A 27,438-nucleotide genomic window follows, 5' to 3' on the forward strand; every position below is an offset into this window, starting at 1 on the left:
TGTTAACTTTAAGCATTTGTTATTTTGGCAACGTAGAAAAATGTTCTGAATTTTCAAATGTATATACTAAAGTAAAAAAACAACAAACCCTCTCTACTTCCCTGCCCACTGTCCTGACCTTAAAAGTCTAGAACAGGTTGGCACATTTTGTGTAAAGGACCAAATAGCACATTTTAGGCTTTGTGGTCCGTAGTTCTATGGCAACTACTCAGCTCTACTGCTGTAATCTAAAAGCAGCCATAGACAATACACATAACACAAATGGGCATGGCTGTGTTCCAGTAAAACTCTTCCCACAAAATCAGGCAGCAGCATGCAACCTGTAGTTTGCCAACCTCTGATCTAAAACAAATACACCTCTTGGAGAAGTCTTTCCTGGAACCTATCAGAATCAGTGGCTTTATCTTCCCTCTGCTCACATATTGCTTGTGGTAAGATCCACTTCCCACATTTATGATGTCTTCTTATACACTCATCTCAATTAGGGAGTAAGTTCTTTGAAGGTAGGTGCCATTTGGCTACATGAACCACCCCCCCCAGCCCCACCCTAGTGAGTTCTTGGCGAATAGATATTCAATGAATACTGTTTCCAAAAAACCAAATCTACCTTAAAAGGAAGATTTGGCATCATTCATGACATTCAAAAGAATGAGCAGCAGGTTCTAAAAGTAATTTTGAAGCTTAAAAAAAAAAAAAAAGCACTACCGGTCTCAGAGTACATATATTGCCACTTGTGCTCTATACTGTGATACGTTCATCAGTATCTTCTAATCAGACCTCGTATGTATGAAAGTGTAGTAAATTCAGTGGGCACAGGAATGTCCTTATGCCTTTCTTTTTGGCTCCACTAAAGTATCTAGAGTGCTATTAGATTTGTGTTAGGTGCACGATAAATGCTCAACAAATTTATAATATGGTACACTGTGGTAAAAGAGTTTTTTTCTCATGATAGGGAGGTGGCAGCAAATGCCTACAAAAGGGTTTATCAAGATTTGACAACCACAGCAGGTGCAGTCATTCCAGGTTCCTTTCCTCCTGTGTACTTTCTTGGTTAGGAGACACTGGGGGTGGAGGCTTCCCTGCCTTCAATGGAATCCCAGATTCCAAAGCAAAGGTGTTTGTGGGACAAGGGGGAAAGGTACTTGCATATCGTCTATAGAAAATGTCCCCAAATCCCAGAACACATAGGGAAGACATGGATTTAGAGCAAAGGTAAACCCTGAAAAGAGCACAGTTCAGATGACAGGTGAGAGTGCTTCAGCTGTGCAGAACAGGAGTCAGGAGGGAAGGATGTAGGAGGGTACACAAGGCAAAGAAGATATGAGGTGCACACTCCTCCCAGATAGAACTCCTCCTAAAACAGAGGTTAGTTCTAAGACAAGAGTAGGTTACAAAGCAAGGAAGAAGTCAGGGGAATTAAGGTGAGAGAAAGGCCAAAGCAGAGGAGAACCTTCATGAGGGGAATGATGTGAATTAAGAATTGAGAGAGTTGAGTAAAAGATTTATTATTAGTGCAGTCAACACCATGGAACAGCACATATATAACACAACTAGCAACCTGCAGAGACACTAGTGCAAAGGGTAGGGAAGCCTTAACTGAGCTTCCTGGCTCCATCTTAGGGTGACAACAGGAGGGTATGGGCCTGGGTAAGGCAGGCAGGGGCAGAGGGGAGTGGAAGAAATGTAGTAACCAGACTAAGTATAGCAGCGTTTTCAAATTCCTGAGCACAATGTCCTGGAGCTGGAACATATGACTGTTCCTCACCCCCTTCAAGCTGTATTCCCTCCTCCCCACAGTTCCAGTGGAGCCATGACCCAGCTACCCAGACCTACCGCAAGCTGGCCTGGAAAAAGCTCCAAAAAGAGCAGCTTTACGGCCATCTCTCTCCAGCCCCACTTCCACCTGCATATCGAGATAATCATACCCACTATTCCTCCCCTTCTCTTACTCTGCTAGTCACCCCAGGGATTAAGGAATGCCCTGGGCATCCCGAAATGCAGCTGAAGTCCTAAGGGGGTACGGGTGAGACAGCACAGCCTGTACTCAGAGACATAATTTCTATCCCATCTTGCCTGATGAAGCTTAGAACCCAGCTATATATATATCTCCAAGGAAACCGGGTGTTGGGGGGAGTGGCGGGCAGGATTTCTTCAAAATTAATACTCGAAGTCCAGAGTTTTACAGTGAGACCCTAGATGGGCTGGGAGCAAAGTTCTCCAGAGGGCACAGCCATTGATGCGGGACTGTCACATCCATCACTGGAATAGAGGAAGCTCCTCATCTCAGATGGGCTATGGAGGACTGGGGCAGACTTCAGTTCAGCCAAGGACTCCCTTAGCCTTTCCTATATTAAAGCCAAAGGTTGTGCTGAAAAGGAAAAACATAAGACAGACCCCATCCCCGTCCCACCCTACCCAAAGATCCCCACAATAGGAACAGCAAAAGAAAAGTTTTAAGTTTTGTAAATTTTTTTTTCTTTTTCCTTTCTTAAAAAAAAAAAAAAGTAAATAAATTAAATTGCCAACAATGTGGCTGGGCTGGAAAAGTGGGGTAGCCATAATCAGGCCATTCTTAAAAAAGAAAAACTGTGAGGGAGGGAGTGAAATATAAACAAACAATGGCCAAAGAAAATTATCAAAATAACTAGTTACAATCACAGGGCTGAGAGAGAGGAGTCTATGGAACTATTATGGCCTGTGCCAGAGGCAGTGCCTACCCAATTTCAGCAAAAGCCAGAGAGCTGCTTCCTGCTGAGCATATTCACCCCAATGGACTAACCCCTCACCCCAACCCTGTCATTCCCTAATCGTGAGAAAGTGTAGGAAAGAAGAGCTCATCTGGAAATTTTCGGCATCCCCACCTGCACACCTGCAGACCCGGCGGGAGCCCACACCTTTAAGGTGGGCTGAACAGGGTATTGCTTGGCACAGAGGTCCAGTCTTCCCCTAAGGGCCACCAGCGATGGCCTACTGGCCTCATTATTTCTAGGGTTTTGTTCCATCCTTACCATTTCTTTAGGCTGTCTGCTCCCCAGAGCCGCCCTCTAAATGCTGTTTAGAGAGTCAAAGGCCTGCCTGCTCTGGATTCCCTGGTTTTGGAGGAGGGGAACAGTTAGAGATGCCTCACTCCATCCTGATCCTCTAGAGAAAATGAGTATCTTTGTGCTTTCTGAAAACATCTGGAACCAGGACCCTAGGCAGGAAAACAGAAATAGAGGTGGGGACTTTCCCAACCAGATGGAAAATATACAGACATTTTAGGGGAAGAAATTAGGCAAATGGAGGGAATCTGGGTTTCCCACCTGAAAGCCTGAGCAGGGTGCCCTGGGGCCCTCTTCAGTGGCAGAAGAGCAGGGAGATGTGTGGCTCTAGCGTTAGCCACGGTATTAAGGAAAGTGGGGAGGACTCAGGGCCCCGCTGCTGGAGTGACAGGATTTTCTGATTTTCATCTCTTCCAGATAGCCCGTCGAGATCTCCTATATCTCTTCCACGCCATGCGCAAATATCATGACAAGCCCTGGCTCCTGCACCATATCATCACCCATGTGCTGGTTCTCACAGGCCATCACGACAACAGCCTGCTTGCCAGGGATGCGCTTGGCCACGTAGTTCTCATAGTAACGCCGGTTCATCTGTCTTGTCTCTAGTGTGGCCAGACCCTGGGGCCAGCTACGCTCATGGGCATTTTCGATCAGCTCGTTGACAATAGACGCAGGACAGCCACTCTCCACCAGGGAGCGCTTGATTACAGCCTGGAGTACAGCATCTGGGGTGGAGATCATCCCTCCCCAGCGGGTCACTCGTGCCGGCTGCAGGGAGTTCACCCACCTGTGTGGAGGGAGTTGGAGGTGGTCAGTCCAGCTCGTCCCCTTTCTCTGCATTGGCTTTTCTCCTAATAGGAACGACTGCCTGCTCTGCACTCAACCTAACTCGATTCCTCCTTCTTTCCTTCCATCATTAGTTCAGAAACTCCAGATCTTTCCCTAGTTGGTCCCATCCGAGTGTCACCACATGTTACTCACCAGATTAAACTCCACGAGAGTAGGGTTCCTGTTATTTTTCTTAAAAATCCCAATACTTAGCACATGGTGCCTGGCATGTAGTAAGTGCTCAACAAATGTGTACTGAATGAAGCAATTATTCCTCTATACTGTGTCCCTCGCAGCACTATTTGCACTATACAGACTGACTCACAGTTTAGTCTATGAACTATGCAGAACTCCAGAACTGAAAGGGATCTTAGACTTCGCTTGTTTACTTCACTTGTTTTTGCTGTATTTTAGATCACTTTCCTGGATTTGTACTCTCTTCTTCTCTGAACTGTAAGCTCCCTGAAGTCAGGGACAATATCTTCTCTTTTTGGTCTTCCTAGCACTCCCACAGCCTTTAATACAGGGCTTTGTACATGTGGGTACCCATCTAACTCTTGGGTAAGCTTTCCCTTCCAACCACCCAAAAGAATATGAGATCCTCTGCTAGGGTTGAAGGTTATCGCCTCCTCCTCTGGCCCTGTTCTTCATCCCAACACCTGAGAAGCAGTGGCCCCAGCCCAGGCCTCTTCTTACCCTCCCCCCAGGGCTCAGTGCCAGGACGTGGGATGAATGACTCCACGTCCTGAGTGACACTCACTCTAGGATCTCGTTGTACTCAATCGTCTCCTCCAGGCTCTGAAGGTTGGGGTTGACACTGCGAATTGCACGCATGTACGCCTTGAGAAGCTGGATGTCTCGTTTCTGTGGGGGTGGGGGAGGAGAACAAGGGATAATGGCTAAGACAGACAGTAGATGAGAGACAAAAGTTTGTCTGAGAATGAGGGAAATGGAGAGATCTGAGGAACAACCAGAGTGGAAGCTTCATGAAGACAGGGATAAGACTGTATCATTCCCAGCTGTATCCCCAGTGCTTAGCATAGTGCCTTCAAGGGAAGGCATTTGATAAATGTTAAGTAAATGAATGCCACTGATGGGATGAAGGGAAGCAAGAAGAGCTCCAGCCTGATTCACTGCTATGCACAGGCAGAGTATCCACTGACCAGGCTCTCAAGCGCACGCACAGATCTGCCGCTCACATCCACGCCTGCCACCCACAGGTCACGGGCGCGAGGTTATCTGCATGTGAAAGACGTGTGCTGCCCTGTGTTCTCTGCGCCCTACCTGCTCTGCCAGCTGGTGTTTGTGTTCTGCTGAGGTCTTTTCCAGCTCTGCAATTCGTGTCTGCTGCTGCTGTACCACTGAGCGCAGGTGCTTAATGCAGTTGTGGTTTGGCAGCTCATCTTTGGGCATCTCCAGGCTGCCACCCAGGGTGGGAAAAGAACAGGATAGGAGCATTAATGGGACATGTGAGCAAAGGCAGATAACTGCTGAGAGGGCTTTTTCCTACCTGAAATGACTAACATTCATTCATTTCCAACATTCAGGCGCCCTCTTGCTTATTGCCTTCATTTCCTTCTCCCCAGCTCTCCCTCGTCCCTTTGCTGTCTACTTCCTCTGGGCCTCTTTCCCTGTCTAAGACAGTGTTTCATCTCCCACGTGGCTCTCCTTTCCTCCTACAGATTCTGCCTGTGCACTCATTCCTTCTGAGAATCCCTAGATTCACAGCCCTAGCTATCAGTATTTAATCAAATATTTCACACCCCAAAGAAAGAAAAAATAGGACAACAGGGAATATGAGAAGCCTGGATATTAGAGCAGTCAATCTGACAAAGAGAAAAGTAGTACTGGATGAAAGGGAGGAATAAAGTATATCAGTCTTTAGTGGTATCACAGAGATTGCTGAATTGCTGTCTCCCTTCTTTCATTAAAGCAAGAGCAAAAAGATCGTAGCTCGGAAAGCAGCACGGGTGAGATCTTGGAGCAGGGAGCCAGGGGGGCCAGGAACACTCCTTGCCTGCAGGAGACCTCTTCAGCTAGCGAGCAGGGGATCCAGAGACAGGGGTATAAACGGGAAGGCCCTTATCTGTGTGGGCGGAAGAAGGGCAGGAATCTTACCCACAGCCCTGTTCACAGGTCACAGGCCGTTTTGGGTTGTGCTCACAGTCACTGAGGTGAGACATGAGGTTGTCAAGCCGGACAATAGCACTGCAGCCAAACACAGCGTTGTCGCAGGCGATCTGCAGCTTTGACAACATGTTCCGCATGATCCGAGGTACTGGGCGCAGGTGGGCGACCGTCACAACACTCCGGTCCACCGGACACGTCTGCTGCTGAGAGAACCACTGGGTGATGCAGGCGTTGCAGAAAGCATGCTCGCAGTGAGGCGCCTAGATGGGAGAGCAGCGCAAAAGGGGCACAAGAGAATTAGCAGGAGCTAAGAGCCTGGGTACGATTAACTCCGCAAAGCCAATCAAGCCTCTGCGCAGCTTCTAGGACCAGAGGTCCCTGGGGTCACAGCAAAATATAGATCTACTATGGGCAAGGCATTGTGGGGGACAGGCTTCAGATATGTTTCCTGTGCCCAATAGTCCAAATGGATTGTGACATAAGACAAACAAGTAAAAAGTTATATAACAGTAAGAGATATAAATAATATTCCAGGACAATAAGAGAGAGGACATAAGGTAGTCAATTTTTTTTTTTTTTTTTTTTTTTTTTTGCGGTACGCGGGCCTCTCACTGCCGTGGCCTCTCGCGTTGCGGAGCACAGGCTCCGGACACGCAGGCTCAGCGGCCATGGCTCACGGGCCCAGCCGCTCCGCGACATGTGGGATCTTCCCAGACCGGGGCACGAACCCGTGTCCCCTGCATTGGCAGGCGGACTCTCAACCAGTGCGCCACCAGGGAGGCCCAGTAGTCAACATTAATTGCCAACTGGATTACATACTCAATAATTGCCAAAGAAATCCAGAGGAGAGTGAGATCTTTCCAGTCTAGGTCAATCAGGGCAGGTATTTATGGACAGGACAGAATCTGATATGGGTCTTGAGGGATAAGTAGAGAGGAGGCGGGGGCAGAGATTTACTGGCAAAAGTTCAAAAAAAATTTTTTTTTGGCCACACCAAGTGGCTTGCGGGATATCAGTTCCCCGACCAGGGATTGAACGTGAGCCACAGCAGTGAAAGTGCTGATTCCTTAACCACTAGACCACCAGGGAACTCCCCCAAGTTCTTATTTTATGAGGCCCAACCTGAGGCGTTGCCCTGAGTCCCAATGACCAGGGCTACCCTCCAAAACAGGACTAGATTTTTGTAGAATCACATTCTTTTCAGTTTCACAAAGATCATATTTCAGCCTACTTCCTCGATAATGCAAAGAGAGAGGACTCTCTGGCCTCTGTGGAGATACAATCTGGCCTCCAGCATGGGACAAACACAGTAGGCACTCACTAGATGTTGATGCATGGATGAATGACTCGAGCACTTATTATGTCCCAAACATTTTGCTACGTGCTTAAGATAAAAAAAAACAGACAGTTTCTGCCTTCAAGATGCTCATAGACACCAAAGACTGTAACACAGAAAGGCTTCATAAGGAAAGAAGTCATTCTCAATATCATTAATCCAACTGTCAGTACATTTTTATTTTTCACTTAAAGACATATTTGATTCTTTTCAAAATCTTATAGGCCCTCTCTCCAAAAAAAAATCCTGTTTGTCTACTTTTCCCCATCTGTACTGCCGCTAATCCAGTTCAAACGATCATCTCTCATCTATATTATTATGTCTTCTAACTGGTTTTCCTACTTCTACCTTGCCTCTTTATAATCCATCCTACATTCAGCAGCTGTGATTGTTTAAAAAGGCAAACTAGATCATGCTTAAAATTTTACAATGGTTTCCGATTACACTTAAAATAAATCCAAACTCCTGCTCAGGACTTATAAAATTGTTTGATCTGGCCCTGTGCCTCTGGCCTCTCCTCACCTCACATCATGCTCCCAGCACTGACTTCAGCCATTCTGGCTTTCTCTCTGTTCCCTGTCCACACCCTGCTCATTCCTGTCTCTTGCTTTTGCTGCTCCCCTTTGCCAGAATGGCCCCTTATCATTCAGATCTCAGCTCAACTGAACCTCTTTGGTGACCTTCCTATCTAAACCTGCCACCTCTGCAGAAGTATATAGAATGCAGTACCTTTTGTGTAAGAAAGGTAGGCAAATATACATATACATTCATACTTGCTTGTATCTGCCCACACACACACTGGAAGGATACCAAATAAACTAGTAAAAATGGTTATCTATGGGGGGATTAGGTGGACTGGGACAAAGATGGATGCAAGACTGTTCACCATATCTCTTTTTTTTTTTTTCACCATATATCTTTTTATACTGTTTTGACTTCTGAACCATATGAATTTATTATCTATTCAAAAAATAAATAAATATGATGTAGGGAAATCAGCATCCCTAGCAGAGGCTTTCTACCCTTGGAAATGTGTCTGGAACCTGGCCTGCTCCTCAGAAGGTAAAGCCTGAGTCCGGGCGGGAGGGGGGGAGGTTCTGCCTTAGTCACCAACTGCCACTGACTTCTCCACATGTGACTCACCTCAAATGATAGTGCTAGAAAACAGACAAGGCCCTGCCAGGGTGGGGAGGGAACTGACATACCCCATGACCTCTTGACACCACCAGGAGAGCTTGCTCCACACCCAGCCAATCTGCTTCTAATGGTCCAGGGCTAGCTGCCACTGGAATGCAGTCTGATTTTCATTCAGCTCAGGCATCTGTTCTCCTTTGGGTAGTTGAAAACTGGAGAGTAAGAATAAACTCCAAGAATCAAGGGGAGCCCCAGGGAGTGGTATTAGCAGTGAGTGGGGGAAGGGTCATGCGACCTCACTAACTGGTGTCCTGGTTTGGAAAATGGGATTATCTCCAGCTAGCCAGGAGCGGCAGAGGATTAATTGGTATTTACAGAGTATAGGCAATAAGGACCGTGCAGAATGGTGTCCCATGAATACAACGGTTAAGAATTCATCTCACTCATTATACTTGCCTGGTAATCATGAGCTTCTCCTCATACCTGCCCCAGGAAGATACAATTATCTCTGGTCTGGCAAAGCCGGTAGAGAAATGACCTAGTGAAGGTGGCAGCTTTCATATCAAAATGCAGAGTACATGGCTGCATCAAAAACTTTTTTTTTTTCAGTAAATCCCAGGAAGAAACTAGGTCAGTTCACACAGTTCCCCACCTGCGATTTGTTAAACAGTACGCAGGCCCGCAGGAAGACCGGCTGATTACCTGAAACACTGTATCATGAAAATGGAGAGAGAACTTATTAGAAGAGTCCAGGAGTTCAGTCATGGGTAGGAAGATGGAACCTAGTCAGAGCCCCTGAAGAGAAAAAGAAGCTACCAAACTACTGTCAAGAGGACAGAAACAGTTGACCATTTTACAGCACACAAGTCTCACAGTGACCTCTGAAGAAAATCTGAACCACTGTACTTCTGTGGTGTCCACCTCTCGACAGACTCTGGAAGGCCCTATTCCTCTCGTAGCGGCCACTGCTCCTTTGCACCAAACCTCTATTCTGTGTGTGTCAGGAGTGCGGGGAGTGGGGGAAGGGGGACCTGAACACAGTGGCCCCATTTCCTATGAATATATATTTTTTAAATTTCCAAATGTTCCAATTATGTTTTTCTTTTCATATATATAAATTCATTTATTTATCTATTTTTGGCTGCGTTGGGTCTTCGTTGCTGTGCACAGGCTTTCTCTAGTTGCAGAGAGCAGGGGCTACTCTTGGTTGTGTGCATGGGCTTCTCATTGGGGTGGCTTCTCTTGTTGTGGAGCACAGGCTCTAGGCACGTGGGCTTCAGTAGTTGCAGCATGTGGGCTCAACAGTTGTGGCTCGTGGGCTGTAGAACGCAGGCTCAGTAGTTGTGGCGCACAGGCTTAGATGCTCTGCAGCATGTGGGATCTTGCCAGACCAGGGATCAAACCCGTGTCCCCTGCATTGGCAGGCAGATTCTTAACCACTGCACCACCAGGGAAGTCCCTGAATATTTTGTACTAGCTCCACTGCCACCTACTGCCCCACCAAACCTGCCATCAGACCGACTCACCTGGACTGGCTCCTCCAAGACTCCACTGCAAATAGGACAGATAAGGTCTTCGTCAACATCCCCCTGGAAACGGGTTACATCATACCCCATGTCTCATCACTGAAACCCAGGTCCTGGAATGAACAACAGAGGAAAAAAGAGGCCAGTTCAGAAGATTACAGATATGTGCCAACTTGATCTCATTGCTAAGATTCGTTCATTTGTCCGATAAATATTTGCTGAGAGCTTACTATGTGACAGTCATTTGGGTGGGGGGGGAGCTGACTCAAGAAATTTAATTCTAATGGGAAAAGATTTTATATAAATATACACTTAAAATATGAAGTGATAGGCTTCCCTGGTGGCGCAGTGGTTGAGAGTCCGCCTGCCGATGCAGGTGACGCGGGTTCGTGCCCCGGTCCGGGAGGATCCCACATGCCGCGGAGGGGCTGGGCCTGTGGACCATGGCCGCTGGGCCTGTGCGTCCGGAGCCTGTGCTCCGCAACGGGAGAGGCCACGGCAGTGAGAGGCCCGCGTACCGAAAAAAAAAAAAAAAAAAGAAGTGATAAATGCTTTTAGGGTGAGCACAGGGCACTATGAGGCCAAGAGATGTGGATACCTGACCCAGGCCGAAAGGAGAGGGAGGCTGAGAAGTTTTCCAGGACACCAGTGGGACGAGCAAGAAGTTAGCTAGGTTGTGTGTGGGGGGCGGGGGGAGCCAGGGCAGGGTGGGGCATTAGGGTTTTAGGCACATGAAAGAGCATATTAAGAGCCCAGAAGGGAACTTCCCTGGCGGTCCAGTGCTTAGGAATCCGCCTTTCAATGCAGGGAACGCAGGTTCGATCCCTGGTCCGGGAACTAAGATCCCATGCGCCCTGGGGCAACTAAGCCCGTGCCGCAACTACTGAGCCCACGCGCCACAACTAGAGAGAAGCCTGCATGCCGCAAGGAGGGGCCTGCGTGCCACAACTAAAGAGTCCATGTGCTGCAACTAAGACTCGACGTAGCCAAAAATAAATAAATTAATTAAAATAAATATTTTTAAAAAAAAGGTAAGAGGGGATATGATGAGTTCAGGCAACTGTAAGTGATTCAGAAAATGTTCGATCTGAGGGGTGCAAGAGAGGGAGTGTCAACATACAAGGCTGGAAAGGCAAGTAAGGGCCAGGCCATGAGAAGTCTTATGTAAGGAGTTTGGACTTTACCCTGAAGGCTATGGGGAGCCACTGAAACACTTAAAAGGAATGATGTGATAAAAGTTCTTTTTTAGAATCACTCTGTAAACAGGGGTGAGATTAGAGACAGGAAGAACATCTAGGCAGGAGAGAAGTAGTGAGAGTCTGAATTTAGGTGGTGGTGATGGGAGGGAAGTTCAGGAGAACAAAGACTCAAAGAGCAGCGAGGCTGCCATGCCCCTTCTTTGGGCTCCTAAGGGTCAAACCCAAACAAGACATCACTGAACAGTAAGTGAAATTCCCCTGTGGACATCCAGCCAGTGGGCTAATTGGAGCAAGGATGGGTACCTGATATAAGGGCAAACAATCTGCAGACCAGCCATCAGCTGTGATGTCCTGAAAAAAATGAGCTGAGTCAATCATGTAGTTCTCAGGAATTCAGAATCAGGCTGTTCAATTTAAAAGGGTGGGGAGTGAGGGATTTCCCTGGTGGTCCAGTGCCACGGCTCAGGTTTGATCCTTGGTCAGGGAACCAAGATCCCACAAGCTTCGTGGCATGCCAAAAATTAAAAATAAATAAATAAAATTTAAAAATAAATAAATAAATAAAAGGGTGGGGAATGGGATGGATGCAGAGAGGCCTTGATAGGTCAAGTGCAAGCTAAAGTACAGCACTGGACTGAGTCAAGACTGACTGGATTTAGATGCCCGGTTCTACTACTCATTAGCTGTGTGACCTTGGGCAGGCTTACGTATACTTCCTAAGCCTGCATGGCTTTTTTTTTTTTTTTTGCAGTACGTGGGCCTCTCACTGTTGTGGCCTCTCCCGTTGTGGAGCACAGGCTCCAGACGTGCAGGCTCAGCGGCCATGGCTCACGGGCCCAGCCGCTCCGCAGCATGTGGGATCCTCCTGGACTGGGGCACGAACCCGTGTCCCCTGCATTGGCAGGCAGACTCTCAACCACTGCGCCACCAGGGAAGCCCTGCACGGCTTTTTAAACAGATAACATTGGTATAAGTAACAACAGAAGTGACTCTCACAGAGTTGCCCTCAAAGAAACAATACATATAAAACATTTAGCACAATGCCTGCTGGCACATACTAGGCACTCAATACACAAGAGTAACCATTATTTAGGTATACATTTTTTTTTTTTTTTTTTTTTTTGTCCAAGCCACACGGCATCTTTGTTCCCCAGCCAGGAATCCAACCCGTGTCGCCTGCAGTGGAAGTGCGGAGTCCTAACCACTGGACTGCCAGGGAATTCCCTATTTATGTACATATCTAATTTCTACTACTTGATTAAAAATTCCTTAAGAGTAGGAACTCAAGTGCTACATCCAATTTAGCACCAAGCACAGTTCTTTACAAAACAGTAAAATGTTTGGTGTGATTAAATGTTGCTTTAACTGGAAGCTTCCCAGCAGAGTACAGTGGACATGTATTTTGCCTACCTAACATCCCATTTTCTGTAAACAGCATCACAATTTTCCTTCAGGAATCAGAACCTGTTTCCTAGTGGACATGTGACCCAACCTAGGACAGTGAGAGAGATGCCTGGGACTTCTACTGGAACTCTCATGGTGTTTGCATAGCGGTAGGATGTACAATTCAGAGTGGTCAGTGGCCATCTCTGCCATTAATGAGGACAGCCTACTTACAGAATGACGCCATAATTGGGAATTCCCTGGCGGTCCACTGGTTAGGGCTCTGCGCTTCCACTGCAGGGGGCATGGGTTCAATCTCTGGTCGGGGAACTAAAATCCCACATGTCACACAGCATGGCCAAAAAAAAAAAAAAATGATGCCATAATGAAGAAAGCAGAGCTGAGAAATCAAATTCAGGTGAAATCATTTGAGGGCCTGGATTCAGCCATGCCTGACGCCACAATCATTTTCTGAACATAAGTTACATGAGTCAGTAAATTCCCTATTATGTTTAGGCTGGTTTGAGCTGGGTTTTTATCTCTTTAAACTGACAAAAATCCTGATTAATGTAGGCTAATGGAGACAAGAAATCACAAGGCTCACTTTGGAACCACTTATTTTTCTTTACCCATTTTGTATAGGAACAACGATACCCAATGACACTGCTACAATTACACTGACCTCCATCACCACCACTTCTCTGTATTCTTGTTCCTCCATCTCTAGGGCCTAAGTTCAGGGCCTTGGGCTTACTAACAATCCCCCTGAAATTGTCACTCTAAACCACCTTGGTCTGGCTATCTTCCTCTAAAATAGGGATATCCATCTATTTGTCTCTCCTCAGACCTTTGACCTTCTGTTCCTATGCCAACATTCCCTTGAATAATCCATCAACAGTAATGGATTAGAGTGAGTACATGAAGGGTAATATTAAAGACATCATAAAGTGAAATGTGAAACCCAGAACTAAGGCCCCTTGTGATTCTCCTTGTTGCAACTCACTGAACTGAACAATGAGGACAGTGGTAAGACAGCCAAGAGCAGTCCAGTGTCACTGTCCTGTGGACCTCCACTATTGAGAGCTGTAGTGCAGACCATGGCGTTGTTCACTTTAGGAATTCTACTCCCTTTCTCTTTCATCCACATGGCTCCAGGAGAAGCTGCCTCACTAGTACTGTGAGACTTTAACCTAGGCAGCAGCTGACTGGGACAAGGGTGAGCATGCAACCCAAGCAGGGCCAATGGAGCCTATCTCTGAGAATTTGAGCTTGATACCAAGAAAGATGAGTTGGTCTTTCTTTGCCTGTCATGTGGACTGAGGAAGACAAATCTACAGAAGGAAAGAAAAGACTGAAACAGACACAGTGAGAAAGGCCTGGATGAGAGCTGGAAAGTCCTGAGGCTTCAGAGTGACTGGTTTGTTCCCAAGACCCAGTTGCCTTCCTATCTTTGGCTTCTGCAAGACACCTCTTTTTTTTGTTTGTTTTTTCTCGGTACGCGGGCCTCTCATTGTTGTGGCCTCTCCCATTGCGGAGCAGGCTCCGGACGCGCACGCTCAGTGGCCATGGCTCACGGGGCCAGCCGCACCGCGGCATGTGGGATCTTCGCGGACTGGGGCACGAACCTGTGTCCCCTGCATTGGCAGGCGGACTCTCATCCACTGCGCCACCAGGGAAGCCCTGTGTATCCTCTTTTTGCTTAAGCTTTGAGTTGGGCTTCTGTACCTTTTAAAATTTTATTTATTTATTTATTTGGCTGCACCGGGTCTTAGTTGTGGCAAGTGGGATCTTCGTTGCCGTGTGCAGTATCTTTAGTTGCGGCATGCAGGATCTTTTAGTTGCAGCGTGTGGACTCTTAGTTGCGGCATGCGGGATCTAGTTCCTTGACCGGGGATCGAACCCAGGCCCCCTGTATTGGGAGCACGGAGCCTTAACCACTGGACCAGGGGGCAAGTCCCTGCACTTCTGTATCTTACAGCCAAAAGAATCCTGGCTCAAACAACAACAAAGAGACAGCATACAGCATTAGAAGTTTGGAGAGGGATAGTTTAAATTAGGACTAATGAAGGCGCTAGGACACTAGGATTAGAATTAATCTGAAAGCTATGGGAGCACCTGAAGGATTTTTGTTGACATAAATTTACAGGGTTTAATTTTTTATCTTGACAATTTCAGACTTACAAAGATCCCATATATCCTTCATACAGACTCCCTAAATGTTAACATTTAACCACATTTATTTTATCATTGCTATATATATACACTGATAGATGGATAAAAATTTTCTGAACTGCTTAAGAGTAAACTGTAGACTTGATGCTTTTAACCCTAAATAACTTTACTGTGTACTGTATTTCCTAAAAAGAACATTATTTTATATATTGATAGTAAGATTATGAAAATCAGGAAATTAACATTGATGTAATACTATATTTACAAACCTTTTTTCCAATTTTTCCAACTGTCCCAATAATCTCCTTTAGCAAAAGAACATTCAAGATTATGCTGAATTATGTTATGCACTGAATTGTCAAGCTTCTTTAATCGTTTAACTGAAAAAGTTACTAAATCTTTTTTGTCTTTCATAAATTTGACATTTTTAAGAATACACACCAGGTATATGAGAATGTCTCTCAATTTGGATTTGTCTGATGTTTCCTCATGATTAAATTCAGGTTTCATTTTGGGCAAAAATAGCAAGGAAGTGGCATCGTGTTCTCAATGCATCATATCAGGAGCACATAATGTTGATTTGTACTGTTCCTGGTGATACTAACTCTGACCCTTTGGTTAAGTGCTGTCTGTCAGGTTTCTCTACTCTAAGAGTTATTATTTTTTCCTTTGTAATTAGTATAAATGTTGTAGGGGAGATTCTTTAAGTGTGTGTACACCTGAAGGATTTTTAAGAAATTGACATGATCAGCTTTCTGTTTTAGGCTGGCAGATTCTGGTAACTGTACAGAAAATATAGGGGGTAGGGAAGATTAGAAAAAGTGAGACCTTTGTAGGAGTTTATTTAAAATTCAGATTAAGAAAAAGTATAAAGGCTCAAACCAAGACATTTCAGAGAAGGAATCAGGAATCAAGCAGTCCAGTGGTTGGGACTCTGTGCTTCTACTGAGGGGGGGCCCGGGTTCGATCCCTGGTTGGGGAACTAGGATCCCACAAGCTGGGTAGCGTGGCCAAAAAAAAAAATAACATAAACAAATAAAAATTTAAAAAGAAGGAATCTGAATCTATATTAGTTCAGGAAGTAATAAAAAGATGACTCTTTTGTTTCTGCCTTGGCTAAGTAGTGGTGAATTCTTATTTACCAATATAAGAATTAAAAAAAAAAAAGATCTGGATGGGGTAAAAAAACAATGATCCTAGTTTTAGACATGTACAGTTTGAGACTCCAAGTAGAAATCATGAAGGTAGTAGCTGATGGGTTTTCAGAGGCCACACAGGGAAAGTATACAGAATGAAAACAGAAAATAAGGGTTGGTCTGAAGACTACAGAACCCTGGGGAGCACTAACTCTTTGCTTATTTTTTTAGTTTTTCTTTTTTCACAAGTATATATGACTATATTTTCATTTTAAAAAAATACAGCCTCTCGGGACTTCCCTGGTGGCGCAGTGGTTAAGAATCCGCCTGCCAATGCAGGGAACACGCGTTCGAGCCCTGGTCTAGGAAGATACCACATGCTGCGGAGCAACTAAGCCCGTGCGCCACAACTACTAAGCCTGGGCTCTAGAGCCCGCGAGTCACAACTGCTGAAGCCCGCACACCTAGAGCCCGTGCTCTGCAACAAGAGAAGCCACCGCAATGAGAAGCCCGCACACCACAACCAAGAGTAGCCCCCGCTCACCACAACTAGAGAAAGCCCACGAGCAGCAACGAAGACCCAAGGCAGCCAAAAATAAATAAATAAATCTATATTAAAAAAAAAAAAAGAATATAGCCTCTCTTCCCACCTTCCTCTCCCCATCCATTGACTGGTGAACATTCATTCTTTCAACTGCCCTTCTTTGCTATACAGATTCTTCTTTCGGCTGTGCTGCACTACATGGGGGATCTTAGTTCCCCAGGGATCGAACCCGCGCCCCCTGCAGTGGAAGCACGGAGTCTTAACCACTGGACCTCCAGGGAAGTTGCACAGATTCACGTATGAGTAAGACAGATAAGGTTCTTTCTCTCATGTAGTTTATATTCTAGTGGTAAGAATTTCCAATCCACCAGTCTAAGCCTTGATTACAACGTATTCTGCCATTATCCTCTCATGACTGAAGTTTGCCTGACTGCCAAGTGTTCCCCTGAAACAAATCACGTTGCAGTTAACACCCCTTGTAACAAGATTTTTTGGAGCACAAGAACAAATCTCTCTCCTAGGACAGATTCCACTGAGAGGTGGAACTGCGGCACTGAATGGTGTGCCTGCTATTTGCTTTCCTAGACACTTCCATACGATACTCTGGAAAGGCCTTTTCAACTTACACCACCACCAACAGTGCATGAAAATACTTTATCAGTGACATTTTAAAAGGGGGACAAAAAGGAGCCTGCAAAAGAAGACTGAGAAAGATTGGCCAGAGATAAGAGAAAATCCTGGAGAGAAGATGGTCACAAAAGTTAAGGGAGTTGGGGGTGTAGGGAGCGGGGAGGGAAAGGGGAATGCTTGTTTCATGAGTAGAGTTTCAGCTTTGCAAGATGAAAAAGTTCCAGAGATCTGTTTCACAACAATGTGAATATACTTAACATTACTGAACTATATACTCTCAAAAATGGTTAAGGTGGTAAATTTTATGTTATGTGTTTCCCCCCCACACACACACACAAAAGCTAAGGAAGTAGAATGCTTAGAGGGAAAAGAAGTGTCAAAAACTGCAAACACAAGTCAAATTAAAAAAAGCAAAAACTGCCAGGATGTGGGACTGTGGACACCACAGCAGAAGGCGGTTCCATGGAGTTGGGTGGCACTGTGGCGAGCAGTTTCAGTGAGGCACTGGGAGTGGAAGACAGACTGCAGTGGCTCACAGTGAACAGGTGAGACAGAGAGATGGGGACTGAAGACAACCCTGTCGAAAGCTTGATTTCCAAGGAAGGAAAAGACAGAGAACCAGCTAGAGGAGCACTGGAGGCTGAGGAAGTGGGTTGTGTAGGGGTGTTTTTCCTTATGATGAGAAAGGCTTGAGGATGTTTATGAACTGAGAGGAAAGCACTAGTGAAGAAGGAAAAGTAAAGATGGGAGAGAATCTGGTCACTGGGGAAAAGGTAGGAAGGAGTTCTGGAATTATGTTAAACAGGAAGAGGGACACACTTAAAGCAGGAAAAAAGAAAAGATGGTACCAAAAGAGGCCCAGATAGTTTTTCAAAAATCACACCCGTAAACTTTTAAAATTCAGATAATCACTTATTCATTTAAGTGAACAGTGAAGGTATAGTTATGCTTAATTATGGTGATGTAAGCCCATCTGATGGAATAGCATATCTATTTTTATTTATTTATTTATTTATTTATTTTTGCGGTACGCGGGCCTCTCACTGCTGCGGCCTCTCCCGTTGCAGAGCACAGGCTCCGGACGCGCAGGGTCAGCGGCCATGGCTCATGGGCCCAGCCGCTCCGCGGCATGTGGGATCTTCCCGGACCGGGGCACGAACCCGTGTCCCCTGCATCGGCAGGCGGACTCTCAACCACTGCGCCACCAGGGAAGCCCAGCATATCTATTTTTAAATGATGCTTATGAGGAATATACAGTAACATGATACAATAATAGATGAAAAAAGTAGTACACAAATTTGAATACAGATCTGTTTAAAAACGTATATATTGGGCTTCCCTGGTGGCGCAGTGGTTGAGAGTCCGCCTGCCGATGAGGGGACACGGGTTCGTGCCCCGGTCCGGGAAGATCCCACATGCCGTGGAGCGGCTGGGCGCGTGAGGCATGGCCGCTGAGCCTGCGCGTCTGGAGCCTGTGCTCCGCAGCGGGAGAGGCCGCAGCAGTGAGAGGCCCATGTACCGCAAAAACAAAACAAAACAAAAACGTATATATTTATAAATAATCCATGTACAAAGAGACCAGAAAGAATTATCAAAATAACAATTGTTTTATTTAGGTGTAGGACTAAGAATAATGTTTTTCTTCTATTTTTAACTATCAAACATTTTATTGAGCATACATTTTTTTTGTCATAATTCAGCTTTAAACAGTCTTCCACAAATATGGAAAAAAATTTTTTTCAATTTAGAAATTACTTAAGAGTAAAAAGTATAGGAATGTTTTTACTTTTGAAGTTCAGGAATAAAAGGTGACAGAATTTGATCTCACCCAGAAGTTTTCCCTATTGACTTAATTCAGACAGTCTTATTTTTGCATTGAGAGTTAGAATGGACCATAAGAGACCATCTAGTTTAACATCCCAGGGCTGGAATCCTCTCCACAGTACCCAACAGTCACTCACCCTGTGCTTTGACAGTCCAGGGAAAGGCCAAGATAGGGTGCAGCAGGAGCACAGATGAGAAATATCTAGCCTAAACTCAAATCTCCCATAGCATTCTAGAATGCCTATGTCCCTCTAAAACAGGGTACCCGGAGCTTCACCTGTGGACTGACCAATATGAACACAATGGGACTATTAGCACCTTTCCTCTCTACTTCAATTAATGCAAACTGACACTGGTTAGTGCTGTTCTGGATGATAGCTACCGCCATTCTCATAGTCAAGACAAACACACAGAGTTGGGATGAAAGGAAGGCACAAGAGAAAGAGTCAAGAATAGGTGCTGCCTGAGACAGCCTCTACATGATAGCAAAAATATCACCAAATATCCATAATTCACCTGTTGAACTGCTAACTTTATAATATCTACCTCAAATAAACAAATTGTAATCTGGTTTCTCTACAATAGCTATTAAATCAATCAGAGGAAAAAAATTATTGCTGCCTTAAAATGAACCAGGTATGAAGTCTTCCAAGATACACTAAGAGAAAAAAACTACAGTATATAATAGTACATGTAAATGTGCCACCATGATGTGCCACATAAATGTGCCAAAAATAATATGTATGTGACTATGCTTTCATATGCATGGAACTCTCCACAAGGATACATAAGAAACTGCCAACAGTGGTTGCTGCTGAGGAAGGGTCATTAAGGGACAGGAACAGGGGGAAAATTTTAATTTCCTCAGTTATCCCTATGTACCTTTGAAAAAGATTTTCTCTGTGTGTTCACTCAATATTCAAATAAAGAAATAAATTTATAATTATCCTAAATTGTGAAAGTATCAATATTAAGATTAAATCAAAAAATATGTCCAAAATACTCAATGTCACATATACTATGTATGTCATTTATGTCATATAACATATACAACATATACATATAACATGTAATATACTATAGCAAGGTCTGGAAAAAATGTACTCTTGCAAGAAAAAGTTAATCAAGGTGAATCATAACAAAAAACCAATGTCCTAAAAAAGCATATATATATATATATATCGGGCCCAGCCGCTCCGTGGCATGTGGGATCTTTCTGGACTGGGGCACGAACCCGTGTCCCCTGCATCGGCAGGCGGACTCTCAACCACTGCACCACCAGGGAAGCCCCTAAAAAAAGTATATTTTTTTACCTTTTACCTAGCAATCCTAATTCCAGTAACTTAGCCTAAGGAAATAATTACACAAGTGTACAAAACAATATACTAAGTTGTTTATCTAAACATTGTTTATAATAGCAAAAAAAAAATCAGAAATGACACAAATATCCAGTATAATTCCTTACATCCATAAAATGGGATACAATGTAGCATTAATATAACTTAGATATATTTGTTTTTATTAATATTTATTTATTTAGATTTTTTCAATTTATTCATTACTTATATATAAGTAAAATAACACATACATATTATATATACTATAGTGCCATGTTTGTTAAAAAATTTTATGTGTGTACACACTTATATTGGAGAGCATCTAGAAGGATATATATTAGAGAAGCTGTCTCTAAGTGTAGAATTTTAGTACTTTTATTTTATTTATTTTTTGCGGTACGCGGGCTTCTCACTGTTGTGGCCTCTCCCGTTGCGGAGCACAGGCTCTGGACGCGCAGGTTCAGCGGCCAAGGCTCACGGGCCCAGCCGCTCCGCGGCATGTGGGATCTTCCCGGACCAGGGCACAAACCCACGTCCCCTGCATCGGCAGGCGGACTCTCAACCACTGCGCCACCAGGGAAGCCCTATCAGTACTTTTAATTTCACTCACAGTTTGTTTTTTGTTCTTTTTAATTTTATTTATTTATTTTTGACTGCGTTGGGTCTTCATTGCTGTGCGCAGGCTTTCTCTAGGTGTGGCGAGCGGGGGCTATTCTTTGTTGCAGAGCACCGGCACGGGCTCTAGGCACTCAGGCTTCAGTAGCTGTGGCGCACGGGCTTAGCTGCTCTGCTGCACGTGGGATCTTCCCGCACCGGGGCTTGAACCCGTGTCCCCTGCACTGGCAGGCAGGTTTTTAACCACTTTGCCACCAGAGAAATCCCTCACAGTTTTGCTCTTAGTTTTTCCTCCTCTTTTATTTTTTTTTAAACAGTGATCATGTTTTACTTATATAATTAAATAATAATTAAATCAATATTTATTATTTCTATATGCTAGCCACAATTCTAAGCATTTCTCGTGTATTAACTCAACTAATTATTAAAATAACTCTATGAGTTACTCTGTGTGAGGTCGGCATTACCATGATCCACATTTTACAGATGAAAAACAGATGCAGAAAGGTTAGAAAGCTTCTTCAAAATCATATAGCTAACAGGTGGTGGAGACAGATTCCAACCCAGGCAGACTGGCCCCAGAGCTCAAGCCTTTAACTGCAGTGCTAAACTGCCTCTCAAACTGAAAAATGCAAGTTGCAAAAATAGTATGGTCCCATTTTGTACAGTATGGTCCCATTTTTATAAAAACTGTTTTTTTAAAGTGGTATATGTAGCGTATACATTTTAAAAATCTAGATGCTGAGATTATACTTTTGATCTATGTTATATATTTCTGCAAGATTTAATTATTTTTAAAAATCAGCAAGGGGCAAAAATGAAAACAGTACCCTTTTCTCCCTTGTTGCTATGGGGCAATGCAGAAAGCAGGCTGAGAGCCTGTATTGTATAGCTTCACTGTGCTTTCATTTTAAAACAGTGCTAACAATGTTATCTTAAGGGGGAATACAAATTCTGAAAAGTTATCATAATGGGGTCTCAGGGGATCCTACATCGCCAAAAGAAACAGCAGAGAACTTCCCCAAAGAAACAGCCTCAGTTGGTGCAGAGATGGCCAGAGGGTGTGGGAAGCCACCAGCCAGGCTTAGGAGTTGCAAAGTTCCTACTATAAAGTCAAGGTTTACAAAACTCTGCAAAGATGCTGGGCATTGTTCTTTCTAAATGGAAACCTCCACTTTATCTGCTTGGAGATGCTCCTGTTTTATCTACCCTCCTATAACTATATCCTTTCAGAGGTGTGGCCTCGAGAATTAAGGGGAAATTTAGATTTCGATTCTGATTAGGGCATTTCCTATTTGTCATCTATAGGAAACAAATGTTGAAGTGGTTATACACAATCTTGGAATCTAGCTCCTTGCCTCGTCTTGCCCTGCCCCTAAGTAGACAGTCAAGCTGACAGGCTAGGCTCCTTGACTATTCCTTCTACCCTCGGGGACTCTCAACACTGCTGTAGGGCTGTCACTGGGGTGGGTTATCATTTCAAGGGGGATGCAGTACAAGAACTCAACCACTCACTGCCCTAGGGACAGAAGCCTTAATAAAACCGAAACCACGGGGACCTCAAGAGTCACAGCCAGTGACCACATCCACTGGAAGCACAGTTTCCTAGATCTCCTCCTTGAGTTACGGAATAGGAAAAGGCCTTGGAAGGTTTTACTCAAGTTGGGGAGCTGAACTAAAGTAGCACTGAGGTGTCCCTTTAGACTTACAGGAGTTCCGCCAAATTCCCTGATTTGAACATCCTGAACCCAAACCCAAAACTGCATTCCCAACAGGCCAGAACCAAACCAGGTAATTATGTTGCTATACTTCCTCACTGTTACACTGGGATGTCTCTCTATATTCCTGGTCAGCATTATTATAAAAATGTGAGAACTGTATTAGACCCCTTCCTATACCCTTTTAACTTACTGTTGCAGTTGTTTTCACTGTTCTACCCCTAGAGAGAGCTAGGAATTCAAAACAGATTGTTTCTGGGCTTCCCTGGTGGTACAGTGGTTAAGAATACACCTGCCAATGCAGGGGACACAGGTTCCAGCCCTAGTCCGGGAAGATCCCACATGCCACAGAGCAACTAAGCCCGTGAGCCACAACTACTAAGCCTGCGCTCTAAAGCCCACAAGCCACAACTATTGAGCCCACATGGCACAACTACTGAAGCCCGTGTGCCTAGAGCCCGCGCTCCGCAACAAGAGAAGCCACTGCAATGAGAAGCCCGTGCACTGCAAAGAAGAGTAGCCCCCACTCGCTGCAGCTAGAGAAAGCCCACGTGCAGCAACAAAGACCCAATGCAGCGAAAAATAAATAAATTTAAAAAAACAGATTGTTTCTAACAGAGCCTGAACATTTATCCTCCCTTATTCAGGGTTTCTTGAACCCACGTACAGGTGTACAAACCATGCACATTCACACACACACACACACACATACATAGGCGCACACACACGAAACGTTACAGCAACCACTCCAACCCATTTAGAGTAACTGGGCATGCTGTCACCAATTCGTGGCAAAAGCATACAGGTAAAAGCCAAGTATATGTGCTGTAGTCTCCTTCTAATTCTCTCTCCTCCATGCCCTAAATACAGCAAAGGTGCAGAGGGCTGAGGATTCAGCCCAATTACTACAAATCACCAGACACATAGGAAAAGGGCCCCATAACCTGCCCCAGTGTAATGAAACAGGTGACTCCTAGGAATTTCACCCTAGTGAAGAAAGTAGGTGGTGGAGGGTGTCTCACAGGTGTCCCTAAAACATTTCATCTTATCTCTCTGTCTCCCAATAAAGAAATAGATCTGGAAAAAAAGAAAACTGAGTTGAGAATCTAGAAACCTGAGTCCTAGTTCTAGCTATATTACCGACCAATGTGTAGCCTTGGGCAAGTTACTTAACCTCTCTGGGCCTCAGTTCCCTTTACTCCACATGAAATGAAACATCTGAAACTACATAAATTCTACATAAGTACAAGAATAGGCTAAATTAGGGGATAATTATATGATAAAAGGTGCCCTGGCTTTATGACAGCAAAGTCTGGCCTTGCTCTCTTTTGGCAACTCTCTTCACTTTCTAAGTGAAAAAAGTGGTCTTTTTCATTTAAGCAGTAGAATCCTTAGAGTGAAGTTACTCCCCCTCTTAGAGAACTGAGCTCTTAGGAACTCAGGTTCCTCATTGCCTCTAAAGTCCCATTTAATTCCAGAATGCTGTGATCCAGACTAGATTTAGCACAGGAGATTTTTAAAGTTAGGCTTCTTCAGCACGTTTTAATTGGTTCAATTTAAAAAAGAATCCAGAGGGCACACAATTCTTCCAGAACTCCCAACTAACAACTCTAACACCTAAAGTGAGGCTTACCAGGCCTCAAAGACCAGCAAGGACCTCCCACTGGATCACCAGCACCAAGCACTATTTGTGTGGTTACCCCAAACCTCATCTTCATCCTATATACACAGCCCCCTTGCCAGTATAGACATGTAAAAGAAACGGAAAACACAATCCTTGTCCTCAAACTAAGTGCAGGCTTCAGCCCAATGGCTGAGTACACAGGATATAAAACACATAAAAAGAGTAAAATTTACTAAGCAATTTACCAACAAATAAAAGTTAATAGTTCACGTAAGACATAAGTATGCAAAGAAGAACAGATTGATGTGGGTTAATCACAGAAAGTTTTATGCAAAAAAGAGTTTTGAGAATCAGGTTTTCAAGAGCAGAAGGAACCCGGATTGGCAGAGAAGAGGGTTCTAGCCAGGAATGGGATTCTGAATCAAGGCTCTTTACCTTCCAAGTGTTGGGGGCAGGTTCCCTGTTCACAAGGCTCCAACCCCCTGATGCTTCCACTCAGTGCCACTCAGGAGACGTTCCCAGTAACCCATCTTGTTGGCTATTCTCCGACTGAGTCTTCCTTCCTAGGGACAAGCTCCATTGCCAAGGGGATGGATGTGATGTCACAATCAGGAGCACTCTATTAATAGGAACAAGGAAGAAAAAGGTGAGTCAGGAGAACTACCTGCACTTGGCAGTGAAACTAGACAGACTGGGATCTGGTGGTTGGTTGAGGAGGACGAGACAACTCCACTAAGAACTATAGGTTTCAAGGCTAGGCATCCAGGCTACCCTCTAAGGAGTGAGATCATCAGCTAAGGAATCACACGCACAGACCAGGTGATTCAAACATAGCTGAGAGGGGGAGAGAAAGGGACAAGAAGAAAGGTAGGGAAGAGGAGCTGTTTGAGATAGAAAAAGGTTCTTTTATTCAGTGCATACAACTAAAAGTAATGTCAATGAGTCTAAATCTGTGGCTATACAATGCAGAGAGCAATGAAAGCTTACATGCACAGTATGATGCTTTAATGTTTCCAGAGTGCTTTCACATAAATTATTTCATATAAAAAGAATTCTGTCCTACTCTCCACTTGAAAAATACTGTTTCATAAGAAGATGCACAAGAATGTTGGTACAGGTGCAATTCTACTTCCAAGTCCAGAAATATTCCTGAGGGGATCAGGCTTTAAAAAAAAAAAATGAAGAGGCAGTGAATCAGGAAATTATTCTAGGGTAGGAAACTGGAAAGACTACAGGTAGCAGTATGATTAAGCTGACCAGACTCTCATTACTAAAAGGATGAAACTAAGTAGAAGGAGACAAGGCTTCAGACGCAGAATAGGAACTATTCAAATTCCTTTCCTTACCTTCACATCTATCCATGTTAACGGCTATCTTACAAAGGATCACGATTTTTAGTCATAAAACAGAGACCATTTCATCCTGAGTCTGGTATACGTGCTCATTAGTTTACTATGTTCATCAGCCATAACACATTAGTGTGGTATTTTAAAACTAATCAGAGGATAAAAGTGCAAGGCCAGATCCACTTTCTCTTCCCTGTAGTTGGAGGTGGGGGGAAGTTGATCTGTCTCTCCCATCCATAATACAGAGGAGGGTATAATGCTTCTTCCATTTTGACCACAGCAACAGCCTGGCACAAGCACCTGCACGTCAAGAAATGCTTCCAGGAGCCAGTGCTGTTGGCTATGTTCAGTCTTCCAGTGACAAGTTTCAGACTCAGAAAGCAAACAGTTATCTAGCCTGGGAAAACCAATCGTCCTTCACTGCTCCCTTGACCAGAACAAAACAGGATTTTTCAACTGAGAGGAGGACCAGGAGTCAGGAGACTTGGGTTCTGGTCCCAGCTCTACCCACTGTATGGCTTTTAACAAGCCATGTATCCCTTCTGTAATTTTCAATTTCTTCACCTGTCAAGTAGGGAAAATGATAACTGCCTTATCGACCTTACATATTGTCCAGGAAAAGCAAATGACATAATAAATGTGAAAGCATACTGAATACCGCTATTCATAGGTAAGGTATTTGTAGTAACAGACTGCAAAATAAATTTAGAGTACTGAGGGCCCATGAGGAAATGCTTGAAAGAAGCCTGTTCTTTCTTTCCCATTACTGGGAACCAGACACAGCCACAAAGCCGGCTGGACACACAGGGCAGTAACATTATTGCATCACTCAGATTCCCTACCATTCCTATCTGGGGACAACTATCAGCCTGCAACATTATCAGCTTCTTGCTCTATTGTCAGACTAAAACCACCTGTACAGGAAGGGATTAGACTATCACTACCACAGCCCAGTCCCCAAGAACAGTGATTCAGTGGTCTCTAACAGCCACATTTGCTACTAGGTAGAATGAAGTCAGTTTCTGAATGGAGATGTCTGTCAGTCCCTCAGGCAAAACACCCTCACCCCTCTCAGCTTTCTGCTCCTTCTCCGGCCCCCTCCTTCCCAATCCTCAATTTCCTCTGCGTTCTGGTTTGGAGAAGGCTTTCCGGTGTGTGAAGTGTGTGAAGAGGGACAGGCAATCCAGGGCAGGGATGTAAGGAATGTGAGATTCCTTCATGGAGGGGTGGGAGGGAGAGGGGGGAAGGAATGGAGGAGGAAGACAAGGCTGTCAAAGACAAGGCGTGGGAGAGGAGCCAAGCTATGGCGCTTCGAGGGCGGGGGTTCAGGTTCCGACGCCCCTGCCCACACTGACCCCCAGTATGTTCCCTGCCTCCCCTTCCGGCCCGTCAATCATTGCCCATTTAAACACCACGTGGTTCCCCCAATTCGCCCCCCTCCCTGTCCTCCAGCCAGCCCAGGCCCCCTCCCGCACTTCCTAAGGCTCCCCCACTCCAATGGACCTCCCCAACAACCCACCCATCAGCGCCCCTTTATCACCTCTAGACTCCTCCCTATTACTGCTCCCTTCCTCCATTTTTCATCTTTACTCCCATCCCTCCTCCTGACCTCCAATAGCTCGAACCCCCGTCCCAACCCCCCTGGGACCTTGCCCCCTCCCCTCCCACACCCTCTTTTAGGTGGGAGCTCGCGCAGGCGCCGTACGCACCGCCCTGGAAGCGGTCTGGACTCTCCGTACCCAGGCCTGGCTGGAGCTGAGGCCGCAGCGGCCAATGGATAGCCAGGGTGCCGGGTCCCAGCTTTTCCTGGGAGGGGAAGGGGAAGGGGAAGAAGACGAGAGATGGTTCCGACCACTCTTCGCGGTGTGGGACAGATCCCTTGCCCCGCCCACCGCTGCTACGCAACCTAGCGGAA

The 27,438-nt window shown here is 45.0% G+C and overlaps 1 protein-coding gene across 5 annotated transcripts; it reads right to left on the bottom strand.

Moving 5' to 3' along the window:
• Positions 1-1,489: 1,489 nt before the first annotated feature.
• On the bottom strand, positions 1,490-27,413 carry RNF41 (ring finger protein 41). Of its 5 annotated transcripts, none has more exons than XM_033436060.2 (8): positions 27,233-27,395; positions 24,613-24,796; positions 11,498-11,545; positions 9,996-10,108; positions 5,988-6,259; positions 5,154-5,289; positions 4,630-4,733; positions 1,490-3,828 (listed from the first exon to the last, which is right to left on the bottom strand). In XM_033436060.2, exons 4-8 carry the CDS (start codon positions 10,083-10,085, stop codon positions 3,477-3,479), a joined length of 954 nt encoding a protein of 317 aa, XP_033291951.1. In that variant the 5' UTR covers positions 10,086-10,108; positions 11,498-11,545; positions 24,613-24,796; positions 27,233-27,395; the 3' UTR covers positions 1,490-3,476. The 5 variants fall into 5 exon arrangements, with proteins under 5 accessions (XP_033291951.1, XP_049550444.1, XP_004274209.1 ...); XM_049694487.1 differs by lacking the exon at positions 11,498-11,545 and adding an exon at positions 12,812-12,907; XM_004274161.4 differs by lacking the exon at positions 11,498-11,545 and having other exon boundaries at positions 27,233-27,413.
• Positions 27,414-27,438: the final 25 nt, after the last annotated feature.

The sequence above is a fragment of the Orcinus orca genome, chromosome 11 (assembly GCF_937001465.1).
Source record: "Orcinus orca chromosome 11, mOrcOrc1.1, whole genome shotgun sequence".
Classification (NCBI taxonomy): domain Eukaryota; kingdom Metazoa; phylum Chordata; class Mammalia; order Artiodactyla; family Delphinidae; genus Orcinus; species Orcinus orca.